We start from the raw sequence: 15,871 nt of genomic DNA, 5'->3' as shown, positions 1-15,871 counted from the left end.
TGATGGTACCAGAATGCTAAGACAACAAGGTCCCAGAGCCCAAGGAGCCATCTGTGGGAGGCCAGCTGCGTGAGGGGACCAGCATGGGGGTGGGGAGGCCAAGTGTGTAAGGCAGCCCTGGAAAGGGAACGGCAGTCAGGGGGAGGCGCTGGAGCTGGAGGAAGCCAGTGGTGAGAGGAAGGTGCTGGAAAAGTGTGGTAGGACCCACTAGAGGTTGGGGGGAGAGAGAGAGGTAAGGAGCAGAGAGGGAAACATAGACAACCCTCTCCCGCCCAATTCCTCCCACCTTTCAACTAGCAGAGCTGGGTGGTCTTTCCCATTTGAACAGTTACTAGAGGGTCTGGTCCTCAGTCCTTCCCCACCCCCACCCCAACTGCATCTATGCTATTGAACTTGGGCTAACATCCAGAAGCCAGGGAACAGCTATGCACAAATTCGGTAATTGGAGTCATTAGCGTTGACTCAGAAATCATTTTTCCTAAGTCTCTCTCTTGGAGAAGCTTTTAAGACCCTTCAAATTGGTTAATGGAGAGTTTAGAAATGAGGCTGGAGCCTCAGCTTTCAGCTCCCCCTGCCCAACCCCCTGCTCTCCCCAACATACTCAAGGGCAAGAGTGATGAGATAATCCAGTATCTATTTTATTAAACTCCCATCCATTTCTGGCATACCCTTCACAAACAAGGATCTCGAAATCTACCCTTCCCTGCTGCAAGTCTCCAGGTGCTCAGTGTCCACTTCCTCCCTCACACCGGCTGGAAGACAAGAACAGTTTCGCGTAAAGCTACAGTGTGAACTGGCGCAAAGGAGCCCCAGGCCAGGAGTCAGGGGGCCTGGGTCTTCTCCTGGCCTGCTGACTCATAAAGCCGGTAAGCGTGGGCACCACTCCGCCTCCTTGGGCTTCAGTGAGGACCAAGGTCCTTTCTGCAGCGAAATGGCACACACGGGCTGTAGGGTAGAAGGCAGACACCAATGTCTTTGGTTTACCACTGAGGAAACAATGTAGCGGGTCAGGTCACTGCTTCAAGCTGACATGGCCAGGACCTGGGTCTTCATACACTTTCTTCTTTACTGTGCCAGGGCAGGTGCTTAAGATTCTTTGGGAAGGTGAGTAGATAACTGGCCTCTGTCCTGGGACTCAAGTTGCGGTAGCTCTCTGAGAACCCACAGGCTTCCTTCTTTAGGGCTGAAGTGAGGTGGTCTGAAAAAGTCAAGCAGATACGTCAGGCATGTAGGCAAGAAACTCGTTCCTTCCAAATCAAAGGTGAAATGGGAGATGATCATGAATCCGTAGATGACCAAAAGTGAATGTTGGGTCTCATCTTGAGAATGGCCTGATTCAGTGTTCTCTAAGCGTTAGCCATTCATGGAACCACCCTCATGGTTTCTGCCACCTCTCTGGACCTGTGCTCCCCTTTATCCAATTTCACAATGTTTTTCTTTAAATGGATTACTTATAATATCTGTGAAACCACGATGTGCTAGTCACATTTTTACATTATATATTAAATATCCAACTACTAAGACAGAAAATATTGAGTACCTAAAATCCTCTTGCGAACCACCAGAGACACATATATCAGATGTTGGCAAAAACTGATGCAGTCTGAGCCTGAGGAAACTGAGGCATGGGAGGAAATAGGTAAGGGGTTTACTCAAGGTCATAAGCTAAGATGTGGACCAGGGCCTCTGGACCCTTCAGGACAGTTTTTCACAGGTCACTGAATGAATCCCTTTGTGCTCAGAACCAGAAATCACTGTGAATGTTCCCACTTCTCATCTGGGAGGCTACCAACTGGGGGAAAGGTCAAAGTCATTTATGAGCCATGCACTTGAAATTGCTTGAGAACCTCAGCTCCCACTGGCATGTCCACCTTGGAAAGGGACACTGACACCTGTTTTTGTTACCATCCAACCTCTCCGCCCAACACCAGTGAGAGGCACCAGTGACTAGGTCTTATCTTACCTTAGCCAAAACCCAGTCTGACGGGACTCCTTTCCAAGGGGTAGTTGTGCAGGGGGAGAGCCCTGCTGGGGGTTCCCAGGCTGGCTCCGAGATGCCCACTTCTACAGAGGAGGCCAAGGTTCCCTGTGCTCGAGGCGTGTGGGAGGTGGGAGGCTCCTGCCAGCAAAGTGTTGAGGCTGTGCAGGGAGGGACTGGAGAAGGACTTCAATCCTCTAACTGCCAGGTCGCTGGGGCCCAGGGCTGTGAGGAGAGGTGAGAGCAGCTCTTACTCACCCTGTGGGTTCCTACTGTGGAACAAGGACTTCTTAAAGGACTTAGTTGCTTCCGGCATTGTTAACCCAGGCCAGCCCGAGTGGCTCATGAGTGAGCAGGACTCTGAGAGCCCTCGAAGGGTAATTCAGGGCAATGAAGCGGTATCTCAGGCTACCGTCTCCCCTGACAAATCATCAGAGCAGCTACCACTTCTCCAATCCCCGCTGTGTGCCGGGTTGTGCCAAGCCCTCTAGAGTCATCTCATTTTATCCTTACAACCCAATGAGTGAGGTATCAGTAGTACCCTCACTTTCAGAAGTGAAGAACCTAAGGCTCAACGACACTGAGTCCAGGGTCAGTGACAGAGCAGGGGTTAAAACTCAGCTGTGTCTGACTCAAGAAGCTGTGCTCTCACCCATCATTGGGGCAGGAAATGGCAAGTGGTCCAGGGGCTACTGCCTCCCCCTTCTCTGTCACAGGGTAATCAGCTCATGGGCGGGAACCTGTTGGCTTCGGTACGCACCTTTCCCTGCCACCTCCACAGAAAAGAGGTTCCGCAACCTCTCCTGGGCAGGTTCATTGCCCAGAGCTGCTGACTGCTGGTAACATCTCACAGCCTCTCCCAGGTTCCTCTGCACACCAAGGCCCTTCTCATAGCAAATTCCCAAGTGGTACCTGCTCTGGGAGTCCTAAAGGGGAAAACGGACAGACACACAGATATGCACACATGCGGGAGTGAAGAACTGAACCGCGAAGCCAGGAGGAAGGTGGAGGAGTCAGGCAAGCTGGGACTTCATCCGTGCAGGCTCCAGGCCCAGTCCCGGCCCTCCCTGTACCAAGGGATCTCAAGTACGACGAGCCAGAGGCCCGGAGTTTGCCTGACACAGAGGAGTCAGGGATCCTTCTGCCCAGGGAGATTCGAGCCGTGGCAGCTTCTTTTGCCGAGGCTGGTGCCACAGGCAGGGACAGAAGTGAGGGCCCCAGGCAGCCCAGCCCAACTATGGGGAACCCGGGACTCCGGCTCCTACTTCAGCTGAAAGAGCCAGGAGCAAGAGTGGAGGCTAGGCTTCCCAAAGGCCCCGCATGCCTTTCTGAACCTCTCCCAAAGTGCTGCAAAACATATGTTACAAAGAATGTTCCTCCTTTGAAAGGTTAAAAGGCCCTGGGATCCTCTCTCCTCTGAGAACTAGGAGGCAGTAGCAGGTAGTGCTTTGGAGCACTGCCTGGGTTCCAGTCACGGCTCCACCACCTACTGTGGAGGAATCTCGGGCATATTATTCTATGCCTCTGTGCCTCGGTTTCCTCATCTATAAAATGGGAAATAACAACAGTACCTACCTTACTGCATTGTTATGAGGATTACATGCGTTAATACGTGAAAAGTGCTTAGATTACTGTTATTATTACTTTCATACCTTTAGCTGCTCACATCATTAATCTCTCCCTCTTTGGGGAATATTATTGTTATATTCAAGCCCCCAACTTTAAAAAACAAAATACTCTGTTGATTCCCAACCACGGTCCCATTTCTCTTCTACCTTCTAGCGTTAAATTTCTGGACAGGGTTTCTGTTACCTGCACACCAAAGTCTACGTAATAAATATGGTGGACTCATAGCCATAGACCAACTTAGAAACAGTACCAGATACTCATAAGGCCAAAACACCCACCCTGCCACACTGCTCAGTATAAACCTACAGAGACACAATTCCTTCTGTGCCCAACACCGTGTTACCTAGCAATCCTTTGCGCACTTCTCCTTCCAGCGTGCTGGGTGACTAAAGCAGGCCAAGGGGCCCCCGGGCTTGTCCAGCACATGAAGAACATGAGGAAGACTCTGGGGATCTAACAAGGAAGGCAGGTTCAGAGGCAGTACCGGCTGGTGACACCGGTCCCCTTTTGACAGCAACGACAGATAACACCAAGTAAAAATAAAGTATTCTGATGCCCAAGAGTTCGATGAAGCTATCATTGTGTTGGCCCGAAAACACAGACGAGCAGGAGCCCCTATGCAGGGCAATTCTAGTCCATGCACATGGCTTGCTTTAATCCAGGAGCCCTGGTCCTCCAAGAGGCCACCCCCCAAAAAATCCTGGTCAAGAAACCAGAGATGCCCTTTTGATGACTCGCATGGAAGGAAAGCGCTGAGATCTCCTCCATTGAAGACACCTAGTTAGCTCCGTATTTCCAAACCCCCTGGACCATGTTTTCCCCGGAATTACTTACGAACACCCCATGGAACTAATACTCGGGAGAACACACTCTGGGTCCAATGGATTGGCTAGATGCCAACGCCCCCTTACATCTGCCGCTCCCCAAACTGCTCTATGTCTTTTGACTTCCTTGAACTGCACCGCTCATGAGGACGCACCCTCCCTGTGCGCCGCTTACCAAGTGCTCGCCCACCCGTTACCTCAGATAGATTGTGATCCTCATAACAAAAACAACCCTGCGAAGCAGCAGACAGGCGAGGCAGTCAGTATTATCCCAGTTTTTGAGATGAGGAAAACAGGAAAACAAGCAGCCACCGGCCCAGCAGTGTGCTGGTAAATATAACAACTGGCTGTCCAGTGCAAGAAGCCCTGCTTTGTTGCACTGAGTCATTTCTGTGCGGCAAATACTCCTCCCATAGCTGATTTTAAGGCACGAGCACCTCCTGCAGACTGGTGTAAGCCAGCTCCCATGCACCACTAGACCTGCCCAGGGGTCACACAGAAAGTCAGTGATAGTTAAGACTTGAAGCTGGCTCAGTGTGTTCCTGTCGGCCGTCTCCTGTGCACCCTGGAGCTGGGTACAAGTTCCCAAATCCCCTCCTTCCTCAGACTCGATCCCCCAACATGCCAGGACGCTGGAGATGTCCTACCCCATTGTTGGCTGCAAGCCAAAAGTATTTCACAGCTCTCTGCTCATCCAAGTGTGGCTCCTTGGTGAAAAGCACCCCAAGGAAAGCTTGAGCCTGTGGTCAGGGAGGAAGGAAAAAGGTTATCTCGGTCACTTCCCGGCCCCATGTGCTCCAAATGCCCAGGAGAGACCCCACCCGGGCACTCACCTCTCTCAAGCCCGAGTCTGCAGCTTGCTTCAGCATGGACACTGCCCTCTGCTGCTTAGGGCCCCCCGCGGAGGCCGGGCCTTGCAGCAGACACCTGGCATAGCGGTACTGAGCCAGGCTGTGGCCCTGGCTGGCAGCCAGCTGGTAGGAAAGGGCTGCCTGGAACAAAGGGAGAGACCCCTAGTCAACGGGCACCCCGGCAAGCCAGCCTTCCCTTCGAGTGAAATTTGTAAAAATTATTTTAATTAAATAGGACATAATCAATATAGATTAGTCAGAAAATACAGATAGGCCAAAATTTCAAAATACAGATAAACTGAAAATAGAAACATGAAATCCCAAGAAATTCTGCCTCCTAAAGATCATTCTCTGCTCACCTTTTAGTTTACAGCTCTGCAGGTTTCTTCCCACAAACCCATGTATGTATACGTACACGCACATACATTCACACACACAGACATATATAAATGTATGTGTGTCTAACAGGGAGAAAGAAACAGAATGAGAGAGAAAACATCACAATTTTGTAACCTATTTTTTTCACTTAACAATACACCAAGAATGTCTTTCCCAGCCAGTAAATATAGATGTGGTGCATCATTTTTAAGACCCACATAGATATTATTAACCAATTCACTATTCAAGGAACTTCAAATTCCTTCCTTTTTTTTTTTTGCCATCATATACAATTCTAAGAAATCCACTCTTGTATATAACATCTCTGTGTTCTTATCTTACTTGTTTAGAATGAATTAATCCATTCACCAAGGTAAGGTTCTAGGTCCTGAGGATACAGCTGCAAAGGAGAAAGACAAGGTCCCTGACTCCTTTTAAATCTAAATTCCTAGAAGTTAGGAGTCTCTTCTTTTTCTCTCGTGGCGGAGAGAGAGAAGCTGTCTCCCCAAGCCCTGTCCACTGCTCATTTCTGGAGGTCAGCTCTGGACAGTGCAGCATGGGGGACAGGCCTAGGGACAGGGAGAAGGTGCAGTACCTTGCCAAGGTCCCTGGGGGTGCCTCTGCCATGCTCATGACACAAGCCCACGTTGTATTGTGCTTTGCTGTAGCCATGGTCTGCTGCTTTCTGGAAGTAAGAAAAGGCTGCCGTGTAGTCCCCATTCCTCATGTTCTCTGTCCCTGTAAGAAAGCACGGGGTGGAAACACAGCTTCCTCTGTGAACGTCCCCATATCCTTGGCCAGATACTCAGAGGCTGCTTCCTTTCTTTTTGATGCTAGACACTTTGCATGTTTCCATCCTCCAAATGTTTCACTGGTTTGCCAGAGACATCAGTGGGTTCCGTCCTCCTATACAATATCCTCCTCTTGGTGACAGCATCCCGATCTACCTTCGGGAGCAGCCCCCCTTCCCCCCGCACCCGTGCTATCAATCAATGCACCGTGCTCTTCCCAACCCATAAGTCCCTCACTCAGGAGTCAGTCAATCTGGTTGAGGCGTGAGAGAAAACAGCTTTTGTAGGTTTATTCTGACAGCAGCACTCTGAAGACACTGTCCCTAAGTTACTGCCCCCGGGACGCCAGGAGCTACCCTGATTCCTGTTCTTTCTGCCACGTGGCAAAGTCGATAGATCTCAATGGATTCCTTCTGTGCTTAAGTTAGCCAGAGTGGGTTTAGGCTGCTTGTAACCAACTAAACATAACTAAACAAGAAAACAAACGAAAAACAGAGACAGGGCTGGGCACGCCGACTCCCCAATCAAACCTTTGCTCAAGCTGTCTCTCCTGCCTGGGGTATCTCTCTGCCTCCACCATCAGGCCTTCCCATCCTGTTTCTCTGGAACCTTCAGACCACACTCTGGCTTTAACACTCTTTTGGTATTTACTTAATATACAAGCCTTTTTCTATGAACTAAACGGTTTCCAGAGTACAAGCCCTGTCTCCTCAATTAGACTGCAAAATCCTGGAAGCAGAAGCAGAAAAAGAATGTAGAAGAAATAGCTTTGCATAGGGTGAAAGCTCTATACAAATGCAAAATATGATTATGGTTTCTGCTCCCTTTGTGTTCTGCCACACTGCTTAGCATTGCTGAATAAATGAATATGTGAATGAAGGAATGGGCAAGAAAATTCTCAGAAGAGGCTGTCTGCCCATCAGAATCATAAAAAGCTAATGAGGCAGAAGCCAGGTTCCATTCAGCCTGGACTGAATTAAAGTCACCTACCTCCCTGCTGCCTGAAAATTTGCTGTCCAGGATTCACAGAGCCCTCTGTCCTTGAGAAGACTCAAGAGGGCGAAGGATTCCACCCCGTGCCTGCCCATTCCCCACACTGGCTCCCTGATCATCTCTCTTCTTTGTCTCCTCTGCCTCTAACCTAAACCAAGCTACCATGAGGCTTTGCTATGCCATCAGCAACAGCTCCAACCCAGTCTCCGGTTTTCTCTGGCATCTCTGCACTCCACATCTGTCCATACAACAGCCAGAGAAATCTGAAAAAGTAAATCAGATCATGTGATGGCACCTCCTCCTACTCCAGTGTAAAACCCTCCACTGGCTTTGCTTGCTTCAAAAAGCGACACTCCTTGCCTGACCTGGCCCCTCCCTGCTTTTTCTACTCTCCTGGTGATCTCTGAATTCCAGCCACACTCACCTTTCTTTTGTTCCTTTAACAAGCAAAACTCAATCCTGCCTCAGGACCTGTGTACTTGCTGTTTCCTCTGTTTGGAAAGCTCTTTCTCTGGATGGAAACAAGACTGGCTTGTTTTTGTCAGTCAGGTCTTAGTGCAAAGTTCTTCTCATTGGTGAGGACTTCCCCAAGTCACTGACACATTCCCTTATTTACTTTTCTCTATAACACTTACCATCATTGGAAATTCTCTTGTTTGACAATGTATTGTTTTTCTCTCCCCTCCACCCCAATTCACATGTCAGCTCCATGAGAGTAAGGACTCTGTCTTATGAATCACTGTATCCCTGAAACCTAAAATAGGGCCTAGCGAAAGGTGAAATTTGTACTAAATGAATCCCAGCTTCTCCCCCATCTGCCCATTAGCTGAGTCGCCACATTGAAAGGCCTGAAACTTAAGCCAAGTCACCATGAAGAACGGGACAGATGGTGGGGGAGCACCCGGAATCTCCGGATGTGGGTAAGAAGGTCCTGTCTGTGCACTTGAGGGCCTGCTCCAAACCTAAGGAGCCTGTTCTTGCCTAAATGTGTCAGAAAATGCAAGGGATCCTCCAAGATTTCTCTTCTCCTTCTTACACAGTAACAGAACTTTCAGGTAAGCACGTGGTTATTCGGCTAAAGGCGACACTTCCCGGGCTCCTCTGCAAGTAGGTGTGGCCATAAGCCTACATTCTGGTCAATGGTTTGTACAACTTGTGGGGTGGAAAGGAGTGATGCTTTAGCTTTCCCACCTTTCCCCTTCCTGAAAAAAGCTGGAATAGCCAACCTGGACCTTGAGATGGAAGCCAGTTTTAAGAACGGCAGAACCAGGAGGATGGGTCCCTGACACCACTGTGCCACCATGCCACATTTGGTCTACCTACCCGGGCGAAAATAAACTCTCTCGTTTAAATTGCTCCCTACCCTAACTCTGTTTGACCAACCCCATACCCTTGCCATTTTCCCCTCCGCCTGCCTTGACGCAAGGTCCACCCAGTTACCCAGGAAGTTGAAAGCAATGGAAACGGTGAGCTGGAAGAGCTGCTGAATGGAAGTAACGGCCTCCTCGAGGGAAAGCGTTTTTGATTTATCTTGTTCCTGAGGAAGAAATACAAAGACTCATCATGAGACAGTTCACTGGAACTGCCACCTGCCCAGGGGAATGTTATGAGGATCCAGAGGCCAAATCTGAACAATACCTGTTTTTCTCCAGCGGGCTGAGGCTGGGCTGGCTTTGCCCTGGATTGGAAGCTACCATTGGTGGGCAGGAAGCCCAGATCACTGGGATCTGCAAGGAAAATGGGTGACACCCAGTCAGGGCAAAGGAGAAAGTGTGGTTTCTCCTTTTCTCCCACTGTGCCAGTCTCCCTAGCCCCTCCAGCCAGCGCCACTGCCAGGAAACAGAATCATTCTGAAGTGCCCCAGAAAGCAGGGGCCTGACAGGAACGATTCCCTTATCGGGCATACGAAGCAACAAATGTCCATCTGCCCAATTCCCCACCCCCTCTACCTCTGGCTGATTCTAGAATGTGGAAACATACCTTCCTCAGAGGGACCCTGAAGACCGGATGCCCTCAAGGAGCTGTGTGAAGAGAGATTCTTGGGCTGAGTGGAGGCTTCTTTCTGGCCCAGCCCAGGTTCCCTGGGACCAGTATGCCTGGGAGCTGGGCCATCAGGGCTGGGGAGGATGTGTCTCCGAAGTGCTGGAAAGACCCAGTAAGAGCAGTCACATCAGAAGGGGATCAGCTCAGTTTGCTTGGGCTTGACTGAGGGTCCCCTGAGGTTTGGGGGAAGAATGTGGGATCCCTCTGACACCTCCTTCACACACCTCAACCTCCCTCCTCCGTTTCCTTTGCTGGCTTCCATCTGGAGGGGTCCAGAGGGGCCCCCATTTATGCTGATCTCCTGCCCCGGGTATAAATCATGCCAATGCCTGATTTCTCCCAGTAGCAGGGAGATATCTACCTTATTCACTGTTGTAGCCCCAGCACCTCGCACTTTGATAATAATATCGATCATGATTATAATTATAAGAACAAGAACTTAAACTAATACTTTCTGGGTACTTACTGCGTGCCAGGCACTATTCTAACTCTTTGACGTGTATTAACTCATTTACTCCTCCCAAGAAACCTATGAGGTAGGTTTTCTTATTACCCCATTTTATAGATGAGGAAACTGAGGCACAGGGAAGTTAAAAGTGACTTGTTCAGGGACACAAGACCAGTATGCGACAGCTCTGGGGCTTGAACCCTGACACTAACTCCAGGGTCCTAACCACTAGGCTGTACTGCCTGGGTACCATGGTACATAACAGCTCTCCAATGAAGATCCACTTATTCATGAATGACTAACCAGAGAATGATCCAACTGGCTGAGAGGCAAGCAGGAAGCCACACCCAGGATCTAAAGTAGCCTGTGGGCTCCCTGTGGGGCTCCCTCCATGGAAGGTGAGGGGAGGACATGGGAGGACACTGAAGGGCAGGTGTGGCCCACACCCTGGGTGGACAGAACTTCCTCACATTCCCCTTCCTCTGACTTCAGATAGGAAAGGCAAGGAGCTGCTGATGGCTCTTTTCCTGAGGTGTGTCCAGAGATGCTTCCTGGCCCAGAGAAACTCCCAGCCTAGCCCTCCCGTCCCTGGGACTGAGAACTCACAGGACTTTTGCGGATGCCACAAGGGAGATGAGAGGAAACGATCCAGGGGACGGCGCCAAAAGCAGTGCCCTGCTTGCCGAGGTCCTGCTGGCAGGGACGACTGGAAATGGATCTGCCTTGCCAGCTGCAGGGCCAGCACGGCCAGAGTGCCCTGGGAAAGACAGCACATCAGGGACCCAGCTTTGCACTGGTCACCTCCCTCAGTCTCCCCCTTCAGCTCAGACATCACTTCCTCGAGAAGCCTTTCCTGACGCCTGGCTATGGCCAACTAATCCTCTCCCCAGCGAAGGGGCACCTGGGTGGCTCAGTTGTTAAGCGTCCGCCTTCAGCTCGGGTCGTGATCCGAGGGTCCTGGGATCGGGACCCGCACTGGGCTCCCTGCTTAGCGGGAAGCCTGCCTCTCCCTCTCCCACTCCCCCTGCTCGTGTTCCCTCTCTCGCTGTGTCTCTGTCAAAAACATAAATAAAATCTTGAAAAGAAAAAAAATCCTCTCCCAGTGCCCAAATGTCCCTTAGAGCCCTGGTCACAGTGGTACTTAAATAATCACCTCGACAATTACTGAGCTAAGCTCTGTCTCTCTAGTTAGTCTTAAACGCCATGACGGCAGGAATTGTGTGTGTTTTGCTCACCACTGTATCCCCGGAGCCTAGGAGAGTACTAAGATATAGCACTAACAAATACATGCAAGTATTTATTAAATGCATAATAAGTTAATGAATAAAGTTTAAGCAGGCAAAAAGATAATGTGGTAAGCTGCGGCTTAGCCACAAATGCAGTGCAGGTCAGAGTTCCCCATCAGGTTCACTGTCCTTCTCTAGCCTGGGGCACCAGGTCTTCCTTTCCCTCTGCCCAAGCCACCCCACCAGAGACACATTCACAGGTACAGGTTGCTGAAGGTGTCTCGGTATCTCTTCCCTGACAGGTCTGTGGAAGACCTAAGCTAGCTCCTAGCCCAGTGACTGCTTGGTTTTCCCTGTCCCTTCCTGTGCACACCCAAATACTTATTTATGACAATAGGCATTGGGTACACTGGCCGAGACAAGTTACAGTCTCTGTCCTCATGGAGTTTACATTTTCACTGAGGGAGAAAGACAAATTTCGAGTACACCGAGAAATAAACACAATAACCACAAGTTATGCTAAATGCCAAAAAAGAAACAAATCAGGAGTTTTCACAGAGCATAAGAGGGAGGTCTGAGAAAACAGGGCATCAAGGAAAGCCTCTCTAGAGGGCTGATGTGTGAACTGATGCCAGAAGGAAGAGAAGGTGCCAGGATGTAATAAGAGACATGTATCCATGGCAGTGGGGACAGCTTGTATTCAGGCCCTTTCACATGGTCAACAGTGACAGAGCTGAGGGACAGCATCAGGACCCCTGGAATCCAGGCCCAGTTTCTAGAAGGACTCACTGGGGAATTGCTCTAGGACTCAGATCTTTGACAAATTGGGAAAATGCTCTGCTCTCCAGGGTATGCTATGCCCCTAGTCCACAGCTCCGCAGAGAGAAGTGGCCCTGCCACGGGCACATTCTAGGCTCCATTCTGCTGATGACACCAATTTACAATGAGACAACTGATGCTCAGGGAAGTCAAGTTACTTGCTCAAAGTATACAGCATAAAAGTGATAGGGATGAGATGTGACAGAAACGAGAGTGATGTGTGCAGAACCTGAATGACGAAGATTCTGCCTTGTTGGACCTAGTGTTCGCTGCTGAGCACCTGACTTTATAGGTCAGAGTCAACAAATATTTTTTGAGCAACTACCATGTACCTGGATCTGTACTAGGTTTTCCCTGTCCCTTCCTGTGCACACTCAAATACTTCTCTGTTACAACAGGCGCTGGGTACACTGGCAAAGACAAGTTACAGTCTCTGTCCCCACGGAGTTTACATCTTCACTGAGGGAGAAAGACAAAATTTGAGTACACAGAGAAATAAACAATAAGCTGTAGAGCATGGTGGCTAAGAGCATGAGCTCCAGAATAAATACGGTTTCTCTACTTCATAGCTGTATGACCTTAAGCATGTTACCTAAAGTTTCAGAGCCTGAGTTCCCTTATCTATAAAATGGAGATTATATTTCCCTTGCAAGATTTTTGTAAGGATTAAAGACAATAATGCATATATAATATTTACATTAATACATAAAATGTCAGCTATTTAGTATTATTCATTGTAAGCTTCATCAAGGCAAGAATCACATCTACCTTGTTCTCTACTGTGTCACTAGTGCCTAACAAAAATGCTCAGAGAATGTGTGAAACAAATGTTTACTGAATAAAAGGAGGAAGAGGGTGGGGGAAGGAGAGCAGCAATATCTCACCAAACAGGCTCCAAATGCCATGGGTTACTCAAATTTCAAGTGTGGGAGCAGTGATGCCCTAGCTCTTGTTTCCAGGCTATATTTCCATGCAGGATCATTCTCATCCACACAGAAGGGCAAGGACAGCACTGGGGAAGCCTTACCCATGATATGGCATCCCACAAGGTGTTTGGGGAAACACGGGTAGACATCCACTGGAAGGCATCCTTCCATCCATGAGACCTTGGGCCCCTCTTTGTGCCTGGGCCTGGGCCATGGGGGCCTGACCTAGATGAGGCAAGAAAGGCTATCAAGTTCTATCCTAAGTGGGAGGAGAAGGAGGCCAGAGGAAGAGATGGGTGACAGAATGGAAGTATCTCACCTGTCAAAGCTGGGGACAGGGACCAGCAGGCTGGAGGAGGCAGCCTGCAGCCCATCTGGGTTGGGGGACTTGGGGGTCACCCCCCGGAGGCCAGATCCCAGCAGACTGGGAAGAGCTGTGTAGAACAACAAAGATCAATCACCTCGACATAAACAGCACTGAGGTAGTGGCAGCCCCACCGATCTTCCCTCTGCCACTTGACAGAGCCCCACTCCAGGAACCCAGGAATCACTGGCATCTGCCTCTGCAGTTCTTAAACAAGGACATACGGGACTCTTTTGCCTAGTACAGTTTCTGAGGTGCCATCCAGAACCAATAAACCAGGCTCATTCAGGGCATATTTTGAAAATGCTCCCCACGTGACTCCGAAGTCCTCCCAGGGCTGACAATCACTGTTACAATAAAATTACCGGGGGGCGCCTGCGTGGCTCAGTTGGTTAAGCGACTGCCTTTGGCTCGGGTCGTGATCCCGGAGTCCTGGGATCGAGTCCCACATCAGGCTCCCAGCTCAGTGGGGAGCCTGTTTCTCCCTCTGGCTCTCTCCCCTCTCATGCTGTTTCTCTCTCGCTCGCTCTCTAATAAATAAATAAAATCTTTTAAAAAAATAAAATAAAATTACCGGGGCGCCTGGATGGCTCAGTCATTAAGCGTCTGCCTTCGGCTCAGGTCATGATCCCAGAGCCCCAGGATCGAGCCCCGCATCAGGCTCCCTGCTCCGACGAAGCCTGCTTCTCCCTCTCCCACTCCCCCCGCTTGTGTTCCCTCTCTAGCTGTGTCTCTCTCTGTCAAATAAATAAATAAAATCTTAAAAAAAAAAAAATTACCGGACATTCACACACAAACTCAATGCTTGAATCGCCCCTCTCTAAATCCCGCCTCTTTTCATTGGCTCCGCCTACTCCACCGGCCCCTACTCATCTTTCCCAGACTCCGAGCCCTGGCCATTTGACTCCTCCCCTTCCAACAGCCCCACCCATCTCCGTGGCTCTACGCTCCACCCTCTTCCCCATGAGCCCCACCCACACCTCGAATTCCCGCGGCCCCTGACAGGCGGCTGTAGCCACGGCTATTTAGACTCCGCCTTCCCTCAACTTTAACCCCGCCCACTGAAGCTTCGGCTCCGTCCCCTTGGCCCGTCCTCTTCCTTCAGTTCGAAGTTCCAGCTGCCTCACGACCCGCGGCTCCAACGCCCCTTACCTCGGCCCAGGAGTCGCGGGAGGCGCCACATGTCGTTGCCAACAGCATAGAGAACTCGCAGGCCCAACACACAGGGCCGACCACGGGGCGGCGGCGAGAGGGACGGCCCGCCGGGACGGCCCGTTCGCCCTCCGAATGGCCGAGTCCTGAGGAAGCGCTCAGTCAGCCAATTAGAAAGGGGCGCAGCCGGAAGGCCGGCGCTACGCGAAAGGAAGTGGGGGTGTAGGCGTCTTTGGGGCTGACGAGGAGGTGAACTGCGGCAAGGGCGTGGATATGGGCCCGACCTGCCCCTGAAAGAGGTGTCGCTAGCCGCGCGCCAGACAGTGGGGAGGGCGCGCAGCGGCGGGGGATCGCAGGTGGCCGAGCTGAGCCGCGTCCGAAACGGGACTGCGGGGAGGCGAGCCTAGGGGCCTCGGTAGCGCAGGACGGCTTTGCAGACACAGTGGAGAAGCGAAAGGGGAACCCTGTTTCCCAGCCCCGCCACTAGACGAGTCACCGGGGCCGGTGGCTGGAGGAGAGGAGCGCTAGGGTCCGACGAGAGAAGCCCGTAGTCCGAGCTCTGCCGTCCAAGGCCCGCGACTAGGAGATCCGGGCCCGGACGGACGGGGTAGGCGATGAAAAAAGGCAGCGTTCTGATGCCGGGGTCCCAACTCTGGCTCAGCTTTGTGTCACCGTGTAGCCTCCGCACGACCCCTTCCCCTGTCTGGGCCTCAGCCTGCGCGGTGATAGGGTCTGATGGAGTGATCTCGACCAGTCCTTGCTGGCTCGACAGGAACTACCTGAGTTGCTTTCAAAATACCTAAGAGGAGACTCCTCCCACCCCACCCCCCACACCTGTTAATCAAAGCCCTCCCCAGACCCACCCAATGTTATCTATGCATTATTCTGTGTGGAAGAGAATGGTTCTGCTTCCACTACACTTGAATTTTTAAATTAAAGGAACTCAAATTCAAATGTAAGATGCTTAGACTTCCACCCTCCTCCTTTCCCCCAGGTACATGACTTTTGGTTGGGTGGAAGTCTACACCTGGGGTAACAGTTTACAGGAATCACCTACTTTTAGACCTTGGCATGTGATAGGACAGTTGTATTTGTTCAACAATATTTAAGCCATATGGCGGCCACCATCCTAGAATCTGAGAAGACATGAGAGTATTTGTGGCCTCCACAAATAAACCTTCGAGTATTTTAAGAATGGCCTCTGGAGTTCCACAAATGGTTTGAATCATAGCTTTTTTACTTCCTAGCTATGTGCTCTTGGGCAGTTTAATTAAGCACTTGAAGCCTCAGGTTCTTCATCTATAAAATGGTAGGAAAAATACCTCATGAAATTGCTGAGGATTAAATAGTACATTTAAAATGTTTAGCATAGCCCCTAGCACATAGTAAGAGCCTAATAAATGTAAGTTGATGTGAATTGCGGTGGTGGAGGAGGTGAGTAGGCAAAAA

General features: G+C 50.4%; 1 protein-coding gene across 3 annotated transcripts; it reads right to left on the bottom strand.

The window, feature by feature from the left end:
- Window positions 1–614: 614 nt before the first annotated feature.
- On the bottom strand, window positions 615–14,579 carry DELE1 (DAP3 binding cell death enhancer 1). Of its 3 annotated transcripts, none has more exons than XM_027606187.2 (13): window positions 14,423–14,579; window positions 13,226–13,340; window positions 13,008–13,131; window positions 10,542–10,692; window positions 9,425–9,586; window positions 9,083–9,171; window positions 8,885–8,981; window positions 6,256–6,398; window positions 5,265–5,423; window positions 5,079–5,171; window positions 2,739–2,904; window positions 1,964–2,203; window positions 615–1,198 (listed from the first exon to the last, which is right to left on the bottom strand). In XM_027606187.2, exons 1-12 carry the CDS (start codon window positions 14,451–14,453, stop codon window positions 1,965–1,967), a joined length of 1,569 nt encoding a protein of 522 aa, XP_027461988.1. In that variant the 5' UTR covers window positions 14,454–14,579; the 3' UTR covers window positions 615–1,198; window position 1,964. The 3 variants fall into 3 exon arrangements, with proteins under 3 accessions (XP_027461988.1, XP_027461989.1, XP_027461990.1); XM_027606188.2 differs by lacking the exon at window positions 14,423–14,579 and adding an exon at window positions 13,845–13,904; XM_027606189.2 differs by lacking the exon at window positions 1,964–2,203.
- Between the last annotated feature and the right edge of the window lie 1,292 nt (window positions 14,580–15,871).

This window comes from Zalophus californianus, chromosome 5 (assembly GCF_009762305.2).
Source record: "Zalophus californianus isolate mZalCal1 chromosome 5, mZalCal1.pri.v2, whole genome shotgun sequence".
Lineage (NCBI taxonomy): Eukaryota > Metazoa > Chordata > Mammalia > Carnivora > Otariidae > Zalophus > Zalophus californianus.
The sequence above is the reverse complement of the archived record's forward strand: the minus strand, read 5'-3'. Positions and strand labels throughout refer to the sequence as shown.